This window comes from Halichoerus grypus, chromosome 7 (assembly GCF_964656455.1).
Source record: "Halichoerus grypus chromosome 7, mHalGry1.hap1.1, whole genome shotgun sequence".
Classification (NCBI taxonomy): Eukaryota; Metazoa; Chordata; class Mammalia; order Carnivora; family Phocidae; genus Halichoerus; species Halichoerus grypus.
Genome location: NC_135718.1, coordinates 130165933 through 130182100, shown reverse-complemented (window position 1 = coordinate 130182100; position 16168 = coordinate 130165933). Strand labels below are relative to the sequence as shown.

General features: G+C 40.7%; 1 protein-coding gene across 2 annotated transcripts in view; it reads right to left on the bottom strand.

Annotated features, from left to right (window-relative positions):
• Window positions 1–1246: 1246 nt before the first annotated feature.
• Window positions 1247–16168, bottom strand: part of MDM4 (MDM4 regulator of p53) — a 45759-nt gene continuing 30837 nt past the window's right edge. The window contains exons 8-11 of one of the 2 annotated variants that reach the window (XM_036075902.2): window positions 15359–15519; window positions 13550–13699; window positions 11371–11451; window positions 1247–8993 (exon numbers count right to left, since the gene is read on the bottom strand). In XM_036075902.2, the coding sequence (XP_035931795.1) occupies window positions 8418–8993; window positions 11371–11451; window positions 13550–13699; window positions 15359–15519 (968 nt within the window). In that variant the 3' untranslated portion in view covers window positions 1247–8417. Of the gene's footprint in view, window positions 8994–11370; window positions 11452–13549; window positions 13700–15358; window positions 15520–16168 lie in introns of those variants that run through there. The other variant, XM_078078293.1, reaches the window with a different exon arrangement.

The window sequence follows — 16168 nt, the reverse complement described above, 5'->3', positions numbered from 1 at the left end:
ATCATTTACTAGTTTCAGCTCGTCTTCGTCTGGCCTCAAGACTACATTCATCTGCAGCGCCAGGACTCAAGATGAGTAGGATGGAAAACCCAGAAAACAAAACACGTTATGCAGTTGGATTTGTTACAAAATACCTTAAAGAGGTCACAAAACGTGGAAAGGGTTGTGTGGACACAGAAACTGACTTCATCCTTGGTTCTAATGTTCCTCTTGCTTGTTTTCATTTTTAAAATGCTATCCCTGGTATTTCCATGTCAGCCCCACCCCGCCCCCGGGAGCTCCTCATACAGGTGTATACTGCGTATCTCTAGATAAGACAGCCTATGAAGTGTGCCCCCCAAAGTCGTGCGGTGTGCACCAGTCTGCACCTGCTTTGCAGTGGCCCTGAGCTCGGGACAAATGACCAGATGTTTCACTCACCTGAACAGTCTTAGCTGTAAGGACATGACCTTTTGACAATGTGGGCTAGCAAGCTCTTTGCGGGCAGTTTGTCTTCCATATCCTTCCAAAGAACAGAACCTGAGGGCACAGACCAGTGGCTGCAATGAAGCTCCTCAGAGTGAATGTACAATGTTGTGTTTTTGTGGAAGAGATCTGGTAAGTTCATGAGCTTTTCAGGGAGGGCTATCATCCACCTCCCAATTTAAGAACCACTTCTAGAGACCTCAGCAGATGTTAGGCAGATAAGTGATTAATGTATACTTTGTGACAGGCCCTCAGCACCTCGTGAACTAGCCCCAATTCAAAACACAAACTAGAACCCTGCACCTAGCAGCTCTCTGTCAACTCAACAGAGGCAAATCTGTCATCTCACCATTTGCAATCTCTCCAGCAGCAAAGAAGGTGGACAAGATGATATCCCCGTGGGCTCAGAAGAGTTCGGTACAGACTTGTGCCTAGAGAGAAGGCTTGCCTTAAATCACTCTAGATGTGCAGGTTCAATACAGTCTCTAATTCTCAAGGGCTCTAGTTGGGGAAATTCCAGTTGGCCTAACTAACTAGCTCAAGGTTAAAAAATACTCTGTGAAATCTTGAGGTTCCCTTCAGGATTGGGAACCTAAAAATGAAATACAATACTCTAATAGGTGAATGGAGGAAAATATCAAAAGTCACTGTTGATTTTAAGTACGTAACTTCTTTTGCAAAATCTATTCTCTTTGTCCCCAAATCAGACTAAAGATTACATATAAAAACAGAAAGTGAGATTTTGTGATACACAAATTTCCCCAATAATGACACCACAAAATGGCAAAATGAAAAATATTTAATACACCAGAAAGCACAACAGAATCAAAAGGTATTAAAAGCATTACATAGTGCAAAACCCAGAAAGATACAGAGTCATTAACTTATTGCTTAAAAGGACTAGGCAAAAACACATGAAAATGTCTCATTTAGTGAGCTGGCCACTATTCAAAGTTACTTGACATTGCTTTTTTCTGTCCACTTTATGAAACCACATTTGCTACACTCCTGTTGATTATGCTTACCTGAACAGATATGTTATTTGGAAAACTGCATGTTTTCTGTATATCGGCAGTTCATTTTAGGCCACCTACTCAAGTGCAAGTAGAAAATTTTTGTCCATCCAGACCACGGCAGAGCAGTTGTATCTACTATCCAAATTTACACACACTTCTCTCACAACCTAGAGACAGAACTCTTTTCTAGTCAGGAACTTCATACCAAGAAGTTACATATAAGTTACAGGTTACTTACATGAAGTATATATGTGTAAGTACCTACACCCATAGGTACAAGGAAGCAACATACGCTCTGCTAGGCAGGCACTACGGGGAGCTTGTGCTCAGCTTCCAGGACATGAGGTATTCTGAATATATACCCCAGAGATCGGTATAACCATTTTCAACATGTCATTCAAGGCAATGTATATATAGGTTAAGCTGCTCCAGATCCGTAACTTCCATAACAAACTATGAGGTAGAAAGGGTAGTATGTGTGTTCATTTAACAGATGAAAAATACGAGGCTTAAAAAGGTGATGACTGGGACTGCAGATGGCGGAAGGATCTTACACTCCTTATCTCTATCCAAAAGGCACTTAACAGTGCCTACCTGTAGACTAAGGGACAGAGTCCTATGCAGAGGCTGCTTACAACTTCTACCTTGCCAAGTACTGAGGAGGCCAGAAACATTTCATTCTCCTTTTAAAACATTTTCTATTATTTTTAAAAGGAGGAAAGAAAAAAACCAAAGGAGGTGTTTTGATTTTAAAAGGACGTGAAAAACAAGGCAAACTGCAGGGGAAAAAGGGCCTCTTGTAAGAAGAGGGAAGGCTGGCCTCAGTTTCTTAGTGCTGGGGCAACAGGGGAGCTCATTTCCCTGCTCCCCCATCACGGACACAAAGGAAGCCTGAACTACAAGTTGTTTTTTATTAGACAGTAGCTCTGGTATCACAGCTTCCCTTCCTTATTGCTAGAATCCAACACCTACCCCTGCAAAAGAAACATTCCCCAGGACTGACAGGAAAAGAGAAGTCTTATCTAAAGATATTGTAGTTCCAACCACCCAGGGGGTGATACAAAAGGCCTTTGGTATAAAAGCAATATCCAGAAGTAGATCACTGTGAACTCTGAGGAAAAAAGAGCAATAGTAAGGGAAGAGGAAGGAGAAAGGTTACATCAAAGTAGTTACTGTTAAAAAAAAAAAAAAAAATGCCTTGGGATAAGACATTAGGTGCTCTAATAAATGGTCAGTGTCATAGTGATAATGTCAATTTTCAAGAAAGCATTTGCCAAATTATAGCAACTATTCTGGGAAAGGAATTGCTCTGACAGCACTGTTTGACCCTTTTTAAGATCCTCGACCCATTCTACCGCAAGAAATGAGGACTCGTACTTGCTGTCCCATGCTCCCGGAAGACATTAAGTAAGGATCCTGGGTGAAGGAAAACAATCCGCAGCAGCAACAGCATCCGGGACTCCAGCTAAGCTACCAACAAGTATCAGTTACCTCTGTCTGCAGATACACCAATCGGCAACATTTTCAGTCACTCGAAAGGCCCTGAGAGAGGCACAGTAAACCCAAGGGATCTTTAAGATTCTACTTTCTTTAACAATGCCACATTCACCAATAATGGCGTTCCTTGGGATTGCACATTCCTTCTACCAAAAGATCTCAGAATGCTTGGGGGGCACTCTCCCACAGGAGAGAAGAGATCCGGTGGCTCCTATAAAAGGAAGAAGGTAGCAATGGTGACCGAGGAAAGCGCTGTCCACAGACAGGACGTCTCAAAGCAATCTGGAAAAACTGTCCCCAAATTAGGTCAGGGAGTCACCTCAACCACTACCTCACTCATTTCCAGTTTAGCTTTAGATCCTCAGTATCTCTCCTCATATGCTAAACTACAACTCCACTAATCACCATCTGGAAGATTCCAGCAAAGTAACCTCGGCATACCCTACGGCAGTGCAAAATTCCAGACATGTGTAAACATTGTACATCTTGCTTTTGGCACAGGGGAGAGCTTACGGGTTCTTTATCTTTGAAGTGAAGATCTGAAACACAGCTAGTTCCTATTCTATAGCCATTTTCAGCAAAGGCATTGGCAGTCTTGATAGTGTATGTGCATACATATATACTCATGAATGAAGAGAACCATCAAAATAAATTCTTTACACCAGTCAACAATTTAAGTAGATACTACGGTAAATGAAAAACAACGGCTTCACAGTATCTAAAGGCATGTACTTTCAGAAGTTCACATGACTCTCTGTGGGAAAAAAACCCAAATATCTGGTTAACAAATTTCCTCCTTTTGGGGCACCTGGGTGGCTCAGTCGTTAAGCGTCTGCCTTCAGCTCAGATCATGATCCCAGGGTCCTGGGATCGAGCCCCACATCGGGCTCCCTGCTCCGCGGGAAGCCTGCTTCTCCCTCTCCCACTCCCCCTGCTTGTGTTCCCTCTCCCTCTGTGTCTCTCTCTGTCAAATGGATAAATAAAATCTTTAAAAAAAAAAAAAAATTTCCTCCTTTCTAAAGAGAACCAAGAGATAATACTACAATAGTTCTATAGAACCCAAGATCTAACATTCACCAATTTCTCATCAATGACTGTTCAAAGGAGCCAACAATGCACTGAACTGACATTTTAAAAAAAATGTTACAAAGGATCCTGACCTTTAAAAATAAATTCTTACAAACAAAATAATGTCCCACAAAGCATTATATACACCTAAATATACATAAATTATTATTAAAACACAACTGCATATTTCAAATGCTTGGCAGTGATTCCATCTCATATTAGAAAAGTTCATGGCAGTTTGTAGGCTGGCCTGGCTGACAGCGATCCATTGTCCAAGCCTAGGATTGCGAACCTTCAATATTCCAGAGGTGGACTGTGGGGGAAATGGCAATATGCCTCTGAAGGCTTGGTCTTAAGATTTTTATAAAGTCTGATTTAAGTATTTAATACAAAAGCATAGCAAATATTGTAAGTACGGTGCAAGAACAGTGAGTTAATGAGACAGGAGACATTTTTAGCTGTAACCTAGAAATTCATTGTTTCTAAGGATTTCTTGTTTTCGCTCTGAACTTTCTGTCCAGGATAACATGATCATAAATATTAAATGATAATTAAAATAAGAAATGTGGTGCTGGGGCACCTGGCTGGCTCAGTCAGTAGAGTGTGCAACTCCTGATCTCGAGCCCCACATTGGGCGTACTTACTTAAAAAAAAAAGAAAAGGGAAGGGAAGGGAGGGAAAGGGAAGGGAAGGGAGGGGAAGGGAGGGGAGGGGAGAGGAGGGGAAGGGAAGGGAAGGGAAGGGTGGGGAAGGGAAGGGGAAGAGAAGAGAAACCAAGCACTAAGTGGGATGATTTCATTAATCCTAAGTCTATAGCATGATACAGCAGAAACAGTCAACTCTGCTGGCACCTACTTGAACAGATCCTTTCCTCACAATCAAGATTTCAACTCAAGCAGCTGAGAGTGAAAGAGGAGGAAAGGAGACAAATAAGATGGGCCGCTGGAAGAGGGGTAAATTGGCACTGTCTCCAGAAAACCAGAGCCCTGGCTGGCTCTGACGACAACAAAAGATAAATGGTAGTGTGTAGAAATCAAGAGTTCTTGTCATAGGAGTAAAACCATGAAGACCATGTATTGCTTTCATGGCAGTAAAATACACCTGTACCGCAGTGTCATTGAAAAAAGAACAAAATGAAAGATGAATCAAGATGGTCTAAAGCATCTGATAGCATTGCTGGTCTAAAGCATTGCTCTGATAGCACTATTTGGCTCTTTGTAGGATCCTTGACCCATTTTACCACAAGAAATCCTCCTTGCTGTCCTATGCTCGTGAAGACATGAAATAAGGATCCTGGGTGAAGGAAAACAATCTGCAGCAGCATTCAGATAAGCTATGGGGGGACTATCAGCTCTTTCTCTGTAACAGTTGCAGTGACTCACAAGGCTCTTGCTAGAGGGACAGTAAACCCAAGTGTAGGTTTATCCTAATACTCACAGCTCAAACATGCAGCTTGGAATCTTCTAAGCAAAGGATTTAGTGGTAATGGGGATAGCAAAAAACCCAGGTGAGCAAGGGGGAGAAAGAAAGCTGAGTAGCAGAAGAGGATCCTATGCTAGGCAAGGATGTACCAAAATTAGCATCAAATATCTACAAATGCAAATAAAATTTTTAAATTTTTTTCTTAAGTTTTCCAAAAATTGCAGCTTTACATAAGAGGAATCAGAGGGTGCAAGTGCAGATTCCCTACTCACCCTGTCCCTCCTTTAAGTCATCACCTGCAAAAGCTCCTAACTGGCAAAAATCAGACAAAATTGAGGGCTATCAAACTATTCTGAAGACAGGAGCACTTGGGAGAAAATAGGGAAGACAGACATTTAACTTGCTGCATTCACCACGGTCTAACAGAACACGGAACTCCGAGGACTCATTCTGCTTCGAGGGGAAAACCCTTGCCCCTGATACCTAGAGAGAGCGACAGACCTGGGCTTCCTTCCCTAAGGAGGAACAATACTGGAGAAAGTGGTTCAGTTTCCCCTGTACCTTCATCTGTCCTCTCCCTGGGGGAGGAGTAACTTAGATCTGATTATATAAGAAAGGCTGATATTTACTGGGCCTTTTCTCTTTGGGGAGAAAGTGTTAAAAGTCATTCTCTCTAAAGTCCTACTTTGGCTGCAAGTCATATTCTGCAAGATTTTAAGATGATGAGCATCTTGAACCCAAATTCCACAAGCATCACCCTTTAAATATTTAACAAATAATGAGAAGAAAGTGAGCATGGTTTTGGGATTTACTACAAGGGACTTGGGTTCTAGTAACAGTTGCATCACTAGCTGTGACTCTTGGTTGTCATTTACCTTTTAGCCTGAAGTGCAAAATAACAGGGGTTGAGTTTAAGAGTGCATTCTAGTTTTAAACTTCTAGAACTTTTAACAAAACTCCCCCTCAAGAAATTAAATATGCTAAAAGCAATCTTGTTCGTTGTATTTCTTGTAACTGGGAAAACCCTTCCTTCCGGGGCAGGGCTTCCCAAAGTGTAGTCTGTGGACCATTTACCAGCTTCCAGAACACATGTTCTAGTGGAAAGAAACCCCTCACGGGGGGAAATAGGGCTCTTGTTTAAGTTTGTTTGTTTGTTTGTTTTCTTTTTTTTTTTGACTTGGGCTTTTCTTAACAAGCAACTGAGGTGATTTTTATGATCAGTAAATTTGTTAATTCTAGGGCCATGGTCTTCAAAATCTCATATGCAAACCCCTGGGCATACATCAAGATTTTTTCCATGGGGAAAGCAGACAGGAATATGTATAAGGACATCAGCTTAAAGATCTTCAATTTCCATATGTATTGCCCTAAGATTTATGTGCTCAGATAAGGCTTCTTCAGATCTAACATTTTTCTTTACTTATTTTCATTTTCACAACTGCCATACTCAGTATTTCCAAAAGAAAGGCTGACTCATACCCATCTAGAATCTTACTACGGGGCATTGCCTCGGAATGTAAAAAACCTCTGGAGGCATCAAACAAAAGAACAACAATAAGAAAAAAAAAACAACAGAAAATTCTCAAGGGACAATGAGGACAGAGTAAACCAAAGAGAGCTTCGGTTAAAAACTCTGCACCTCATCTATCTTAGAACTATAATTGAGGGGGCGCCTGGGTGGCTCAGTCGTTAAGCGTCTGCCTTCGGCTCAGGTCATGATCCCAGGGTCCTGGGATCGAGCCCCGCATCGGGCTCCCTGCTCAGCAGGAAGCCTGCTTCTCCCTCTCCCACTCCCCCCGCTTGTGTTCTCTCTCTCGCTGTGTCTCTCTCTGTCAGATAAATAAATAAAATCTTTAAAAAAAAAAAAGAACTATAATTGAGAAGGTTGTGCCAGAAATGTGTTAATGCATTTACCTGAATTAAAAATAAAGTCAAACATTTTCTGACTGAAAATGAAATATGATTCGGCTAGTGAATTTTAATATGAGAATAGGCTTTGCTACTTTATATGACAGGACTTTTCCTATAAATTTAATCAGCTAAATCTACAGCTCCAAGGCTTTGAGAAAAATATTTTTAAGGCACATATACAATATATTGGATAGGGTATCCTTTGTAAGTACTTAAATTTATTTTTAAAATTTAGATGTCACATTAAACATGTGCAAAAGGAAAACTAACCGAGAATGAGAGCCATGAAATGGAGAAGGAACTGCTTGGAAAGGGGCACAAGGGACAGAAACCGTCCCCTTAGAGTAGCTTGTTTTAGGTTGGCTACTCAGATGTCTACAACTCACCATAAGGGAACGCTTTGTTTGCTAATCATACCCCAAGGTGTAAAATGTGCAAAAGGTTATATACAGTTTTTCAAAATTCTTTCAGGGGTATGTTAGCAAAAATGCTCTTGTTTCTTAAGACTTTTCTTTTGGCTTATCTGAATTGTGTGGCCTGATTGCAACCATAAAGTGATCTATAGCATTACACAGCTTGACTAATCAAATTACTTATGTTTTTTTCATTGTTAGCTCTAATATTTTTCTAAAAGCCACCTTGGATCTTGATGCCTAAGAACACTCCCTAACAGAAAAAAAGAATAGGGAATAAAATTAATCAAAGAAATACTAAATCTTCAAGTAACTGGGTAAGTGAACGAATTAAAGTACTTTTGTTTGTACTGACAGTTGCTTTCTCCCAGATCCTCATCTTTAAAGAGAGAATGAAGTGATTAACGCATCTTTTCATATTAATGGGAGTTCCCCAAATTGATAAATCTAGTTCTAAAGAACTCATTCTCAAATTCCAAGTGTAGAAGGAAAAATGTTGTGACACACAGATGTTTACATAAATAAATAAACAGATGCAGTGGGTTACGCCGAGTGGGGACGCTCAATACTGACATTTTGATACATACCTAGCCCGTTAATATTTCTCTGCAATTCATGGAGTCAGCTATGCTATAAAAACCTTAATAACCAACTGAATCTCCTTCTTGCAAATAGGGCATGAAGCCCCAGCCTTCTTCAATCTTCTGGCACAGTGAAAACAAGTGACAAGATGCCCTGTCCTCCCATGAATAATGTTCCCGTCTCGTGGTCTTTTCTCACACAGACTACATGGCTTCAAGAGATTCTGGCAATCCTCCATGTTTTCTGTATCTGTTCTCTGTTCGAAAAGGTTATCTGATTGTTCTCCCATGCTTGATATGGTTTCCTGGCTTTCAGAACTGTGGGCCAAATCCAAGAATTCCACTGAGCTGCAGGGATCAAAAAGTTTGGGGTTTTTTTCTTCCTTTGTATATACATCTTTAGGTCTAACAACTGGAGCTGATATGGTTCTTCGGCAATCAGGGACGTCAATTCCTTCATTTTCCTTCTTTTCAGGTATGGCAGTGATATCAGACGTGGAGAGAGAATGGGTTAACTTAGAACAATCCGAATACCAATCCTTCCTCAACGCCCAGCAACGAAAACAGTACCTCTTGCTTGGAGAGTTAAATTTCTTGCACTCAGTACACTGCCACTCATCCTACAACGACAAGTGCGGCCGATTAATACTCACGCAGTGGTGACCGTGAAGCTGAGAAAAAGGGAGGGTAGGCCAAATGTCATCATCTCACCAAGCTAGTGAGAGTCCAGACATTCCACGTCAGTGGTCTAGCCTCACATCTGAACATTCCACAGCCACATGTAAGAAAGTCTAGAGAAGTTTTACAGTGACAGTGACAAAATCGCCATTTCAAGTCAAAATTTGATATAGCTATCTTTAAGAAAGTTAAATTCATTATTCTGGCATTTTGTCTAGTCTGGGTGGAATTTACATTGCTTGCTTTTCCCTGCTGCCTTCTTTTTTAGTTCATTTCTCATTGTACAACTTACTCTTTTATTGAGCAAGAGGCTAAAGAATGAAGAAAAGATAACACTTTCTTTCCTTCCCACTAATTAAGAAATGTTATAAAATTTGGCAAAAAGGAAGCTAAAATTAAAATGAGGTTTGGGGGCGCCTGGGTGGCTCAGTCGTTAAGCATCTGCCTTCGGCTCAGGTCATGATCCCAGGGTCCTGGGATCGAGCCCCGCATCGGGCTCCCTGCTTCTCCCTCTCCCACTCCCCCTGCTTGTGTTCCTGCTCTCGCTGTCTCTCTCTGTCAAATAAATAAATAAAATCTTTAAAAAAAATAAAATAATGGGGAGCCTGGGTGGCTCAGTCGTTAAGCGTCTGCCTTCGGCTCAGGTCATGATCCCAGGGTCCTGGGATCGAGCCCCGCATCAGACTCCCTGCTCAGCGGGAAGCCTGCTTCTCCCTCTCTCTTTCTGCCTGTTGCTCCCCCTTCTTGTGCTCTCCGTCAAATAAATAAATAAATCTTTACCAAAAAAAAAAAAGAGGTTTGAAAACTACTACATTACTCATGCTCTCTCACTGCTCTCAGGATCAGAGGTCACTAACTGTTGTATGCCTAAACCCTACCCTCTGAAAAATGAATGTTCTTGCCCTTGGATGCTGGTAACTTTTTCCCTACTTCTCCATATTCAAATTAGGAGATACTAGAGCTCAGTGAATTTTAAATGCCTCACTTAATGCAAAGGTAGCTACCTGGAACAAGTCAAGAGTATTTAATGTGGATAATTGCCTGGCTTTGACAGGATCAGTGATTTAACATAGGCAAGCTGGATTACTTTCAGAATGAAGGCTGCACACTTCATGTTTAGAAGGCCTAACTCAACTGCCTAGGCCAAGAGGCAGGGACACGACCATTTGTTAAACTGGTGGTCCTTAGACAGCGTCAAAACATTCTTGCCAGTTTAAGATCCCAGATCTCATCTCATCTATTTCATGCTATACAGAATCTCAAAGGCACTTCAAAAGACTTGGAATTCATAACTGATGGTGTGTCATAGTCTAATTGGCATCATTTTTTTTTCTTTAGTAGTACATAAATAGGGCTTATTAAATTAAATGGCATCTTTGATTTGATGAAATACAGTCTATTTGCTTAATAGGTTTTCTGGGCCCAAGTAGCCACAGAAGTCTGATTAAGATGGAAACACTTATCTCTGCTATTTGTATTATCGTCAAGAACACTTAATGGACCAATATATTCCATTTTATTACTTAGCTACGCACAGATAATTTACAATGCATTACCATAATGGTCAACAGTGGCAGGCTGGGAGTTGGGGGGAGGATCAACACCAGAGACAACCTACAACTTTTCTATCCCCAAGCAGCAAACTGTAAAATCCCCTCCCTTCTCCTTCCCCCACCACCCTTCCCAGCAAGTGAGCCAAGGGAAGTGCTGAAAGGAAAATGGGGAACTAGCATGAAAAGAGAAAGGCAAGGCGTATGTCTGAATCTAAACCTCGGTTGTCACATCTGGTGACAAATCCACACCTAATACCCAATAGCTTAATACTACATCTTCATTTACTAGCCCTCCATTAATGTAAACCTGTGTGGAGATTAAGCCATTTCCCACTGGTTTGTTTTTAAGAAAGCAGTGAAAATATGATCTCTATTCTTGAGAAAGAATTTTAGGTAGCTTACAGGTCTATCTTTAGGATTATGGAGGGCTGTTTAGTGGGGAAAGTAGTATAGGACTATTTTAAATAACTCTGTGTATCCACTGCATCACGTCCAAAGAATTTTGTTAGCAGGGAGAAAGGCATACAGACAGGCATTTAAGTCACCCCTTTCAAGGTGGGGAGAGGATTAGGTCAACTCACCCTCCTCTTCTCCAAATCCCAATAAAAACCTCTAATAAGATATAAAGAAGCCAATATGTCTTAACACCAAGGAAAGCAAGATAGAAACGGGGGAAATGGCCTTCTTCAACACAAGTGCATTGCTGGAACGTTCACACTGGAAGACGCACGTGGTGCAAGACAGCTTTTTTACTAGCTACTCATACCTCGGAGGTAACTTCTACATCAGTATCATCACTTAGGGACTTAGAGTCCTCAAGGTCATCATTTTTTCCCACTTCAACCACCTGTGAGGGCAAAGACATCTCATTAGTAAGGTTCACCTAGTTTAGATGAGGCTATAACCTGAGAGCAAAAAAGACAGAAGAGCTTCAATTTAGAGCTCAAATTGTGCCTCCATCACTAGCACTTGAAAAGAAAATGGCTTGGGGTGCCTGGGTGGCTCAGCTGTTTAGTGTCTGCCTTCGGCTCAGGTCATGATCCCAGAGTCCTGGGATCGAGCCCCACATCGGGCTCCCTGCTCCGCGGGAAGCCTGCTTCTCCCTCTCCCACTCCCCCTGCTTGTATGCCCTCTCTCGCTGTGTTTCTCTCTGTTGAAAAAGTAAATAAAATCTTTAAAAAAAAAAAGAAAAGAAAAAGAAAATGGCTTACATGACTCTGGGCACACCCAGTTGGCAGCTCAATAGAAGAAAGGACTGAAAAGTGCCCAGAAGGCTCACCAAATACAAGAGGGCACCCATATGTATGACTTCAATGAAAATAAACGGTAGCAGAGTAGAAAAGCTACAAATCATTAAATGTGGAAATTTTTTATCTTGAGAATTTATGCAGGCATTCACAAGAATAAGGACTGCATGAAAAAATGAAGTGAAAAGCACTACGTAAAATAAGGAACTGAGATGTGAAGAATGAAAAGTATTTTATGAAAAGTAAATTTCATATCCAAAAGTAAAACTAGTTATGTCATACTCTGGTTGTCCCATAAAAACATGCCCAGTGGGGCGCCTGGGTGGCTCAGTAAGTTAAGCATCTGCCTTCAGCTCAGGTCATGATCCCAGGGTCCTGGGATCGAGTCCCACGTCGGGCTCCTTGCTTGACGGGGAGTCTGCTTCTCCCTCTGCCCCTCACCCCGCTTGTGCTCTCTCTCAAATAAATAAATAAATCTTTTTTTTTTTTTTAAAGATTTTATTTATTTATTTGACAGAGAGAGAAATAGTGAGAGAGAGAACACAAGCAGAGGGGAGTGGGAGAGGGAGAAGCAGGCTTCCTGCCGAGCAGAGAACCCGATGCGGGGCTCGATCCCAGGACCCCGGGGATCATGACCTGAGCCGAAGGCAGCCGCTTAATGACTGACCCACTCAGGTGCCCCAATAAATAAATAAATCTTAAAAAAAAAAAAAACATGCCCGTGGGCCAGGAAACAGAAAGTCAAGAAATGTGGGAAGTGTCTTCTAAATTTTCTAATTCAGAAATTTAAAATTCTAAAAATTAAAACCCTATTTTGTGATCTAGTGAATGGAATAAAATCAATTATGATACAAATGGAACCTCAGTATGTCAACTTTCTCACACAAGTTCAAGTATTTTAAGTTCCATCTCTCTCAATGGAAGTTTCCAAATGTCACCTTTGTCTTCATTCCAGCCACTTGGAGTCCCTTCTAATGCCACCCATACAACTAGTCTAGCAGGACCCAAGCGCTGATCTGCCTATAAACATATCAAAATATCCTTCAGGAACCCAAATTACTATGAAAATCCCTCAAATTAAAAAGATGACCCTATTTAGATCTGTGTTTTGTTATACTTACTCAATAGATGTTTACTGAGAATCTTATCAATCTCAGGCATTGGATCTGCTGTCCAATCTCTTTTGAGACTTGAGCACATGCTTATATGACTTTTAGTGTACTCACACTGTGTGTATTCAGAGTTCTCTCTTCTTTCCCCTTATTTAGACTCTAACTTATGTAAGAAGAACTCACCTGTCTATTCCCATTTAGATATGAGTGACTGTGGAAGACACTGAGATGTCCAAGAAGTAAGAATTTTTTTCCCTACAGGCTGCCACAGCCACTTTGAACTTTGCCTTGTTAGCAAAGCAAGGTCTCCAGAAGCAAAAACTCCACAGGGAGAGATTAGACAAGGAGGAAGGGGCAGCTTCTTGCTTCTGAGGAAGGAGGAGTTTTACCCATGCAGTCCTATCCTATTTTTAAGATAGTGTTGGTTAACTTAATGTGAACCTGAAAACCGGATACAGGAAAACAATAAAAGTAAAAGGGGGGATTATGTAAGTCATCTGTGGTACAAAGGGTCAGGATACCAGATCTGAACAGATTCTACTATGTGCACATAAATACAACCAACGTGAAATTTTTCCAAACATACCTTTTTGTCTCTTACTTTTCCTACTTCTTCACTTGTTTGTTCAGTGTCTGCAGCTTCACCTTTTATTCCCACACCAAATTGCTCTGATACAGACTCATTCAAAAACCACAAATCATCTGTGGTGTCTGAAACAATGGCAGTACCTATATCCTAATAGAAAAAAACAAATGTGAGTTTTTGTAGTCAGAGGCTTATCGGTGACATTGAACCAACAGAAATGAACCCCAAACTCAATATCCTCACATACCTCCAAAAAACACCTAGCCTTTCTTCGGCGGACATCTATTCATTCAACAGATAACTACTTGGCACCTAACTATGTATAAACTAATGAATGGATATAGGGAGCCTGGCAAGGAATTTTCTATTTTAACAGTAAATCAGGTATAAGACCTGAGAAATAGTACCAAAAAGCTTAAAAGCTAAAGACTCATGTTGCTCAACTAAACAGAACCCGTTCCCTAAATTTCCTTTCCAAAGGTGACACTCTGAGAACCTAGAAAACATTCTATTAACTGTGATATATTATTTCCTTTATGGCCAATAATGTTTACTGAAAGGCACCTGGGTGGCTCAGTCGATTAAGCATCCAACTCTTGATTTTGGCTCAGGTCATGATCTCAAGGTCATGAGATCGAGCCCCATGTCAGGCTCTGCACTCAGCACAGAGTCTGCTTGAGACCTCTCTCTCCCTCTCCCTCTTCTCGCTCTCTCTAAACAAACAAATAAATAAATAAATAACATCTTTAAAAAAAAAAATAATGTATATTGAAATATAAGAAATACTGATGGTAACTCAAATCTTCTGTCCTGACTCTTTCTGAATTCCTAAATGACTTTAAATATAATCTTCTTTCTGCATTCATCTATGGATTTTTTTTTTTTAAGATTTTATTTATTTATTTGACAGAGAGAGACACAGCGAGAGAGGGAACACGAGCAGGGAGCCCAATGCGGGGCTCAATCCCAGGACCCTGGGATCATGACCTGAGCCGAAGGCAGATGCTTAACGACAGAGCCACCCAGGCCCCCCGCATCTATGGGTATTTTATGACATGCTTTTCTATACTATTCCTAAGAGAAAACGTATTATTTTGCCACTATTCTATATCCATTCATTTACTGAGCAAATACTCACTGAATTCCTATTATGTGTTAGATACTGTTCTAGGTACTAGGTAAGAGAATAAAGTGATGAATAATGTGAAAGCCCTGGACTTTCATTTCAGTAAGGGTAAATAGGCAATAGATATATAAACAAAATAACAGTTTTTCAAAGTGAGAAGTGCAAGAGAGAATATAAAATAAGATAAAGGAACAGAATGCTTATGGTTTGAATTAGAGTATAACACCGGAAGTAATAAAAGTCGTTAAGATTTTGGATATGTTTTGGATAAAGAACTGATAACCTGCATGTGGCATATGACAGATACAGAAATCAGCTATCCCTTTAGATCTGGCTGGAATAACTGGATAGAAGGTAGATTTGTGAAAAAGGAAAGGCCGTAAAGGAATGTTTAGAAAAAATTAAAAATAAAATCAAGAGCTCTGGTTCGAACATGTTAAATGTCAGATCATCTAAGTGGAGGTGTGGAGTAGGCAGCTGAATATAGAAGCTGGGCATTTAGAAAAGAGGTCAGGGCTGCAGAATACGGATTTGAGCAGCAGACACACACAGATGGTACTTAAAGTCATAGCACTGAATGAGAATTCTTACAGAATGCAATGTGTGGTCAAGAGTAACCAAGAATGTTACTCTTTCAAAAAAAAAAAAAAACCAGAAAGTTCCTCTTCAAATGTGACATTTACCTGATTTGTCTGTAAATCAGTCGAGCCATTACTTCTAGGTGTATAGTTGCTCCTCAGGTTTCCTAAAAACCACCAAGGCAGCCCAGCTACATCCCACTCCTCAAACCCAAGGTCCAGCTTAGATGTCTCATCTTGGGTTAAGTTTTTTATGAAGTCTTCATCTACAGCAGTCAAATGGAAAGGACAGTAACTATGTACACAACACTAAGAATCAAAACTCGCTTTGTAACATTACAATCTCTTTATAAGACAGGTAAAAAGAAATTTCTACAGCCAGTATGAAAGAAACAGAAATCAAATATCTCAGTCACAGAGCCCAGACCTCCTCTCAAATTTAGGCCCCATTCATTAGCAAGTAACGACACTAGAAGCAGATGATCATTTATCAAGCAATCTAAATTCTGAAAACATCCAAACAATGACATGGTTCTAGGAGGATTTCGAAATGGTTATTTACTGCCATGTTAAACATTCACACCACGGCATTAACTGAAGAAAAGACTTGCTCTAGTACATGATGCCCGATAATGGCCTGATCCATGAACTGCAAATGGTGGCAGCAGAGCGGCCGAACCTGAAGACAGAAGCAAGGCAGTCCGGACCGAATGGGCATCCACAAGGTTGTCAAGGCAGTCTCGCTGCTACGTATTTAGGGATGTTTCTCACGAATTCATGTTTGGATAGGTAACAACCATTATAAAACACTGAACTCTAGGCTGTCTAAGTAAATCTATACCTATGTCCTTTCTGGATTGATGGGCTCTCTTTTGGAGTTATCTAAGATCTAGAAATATTGCAAACCCAAAACAT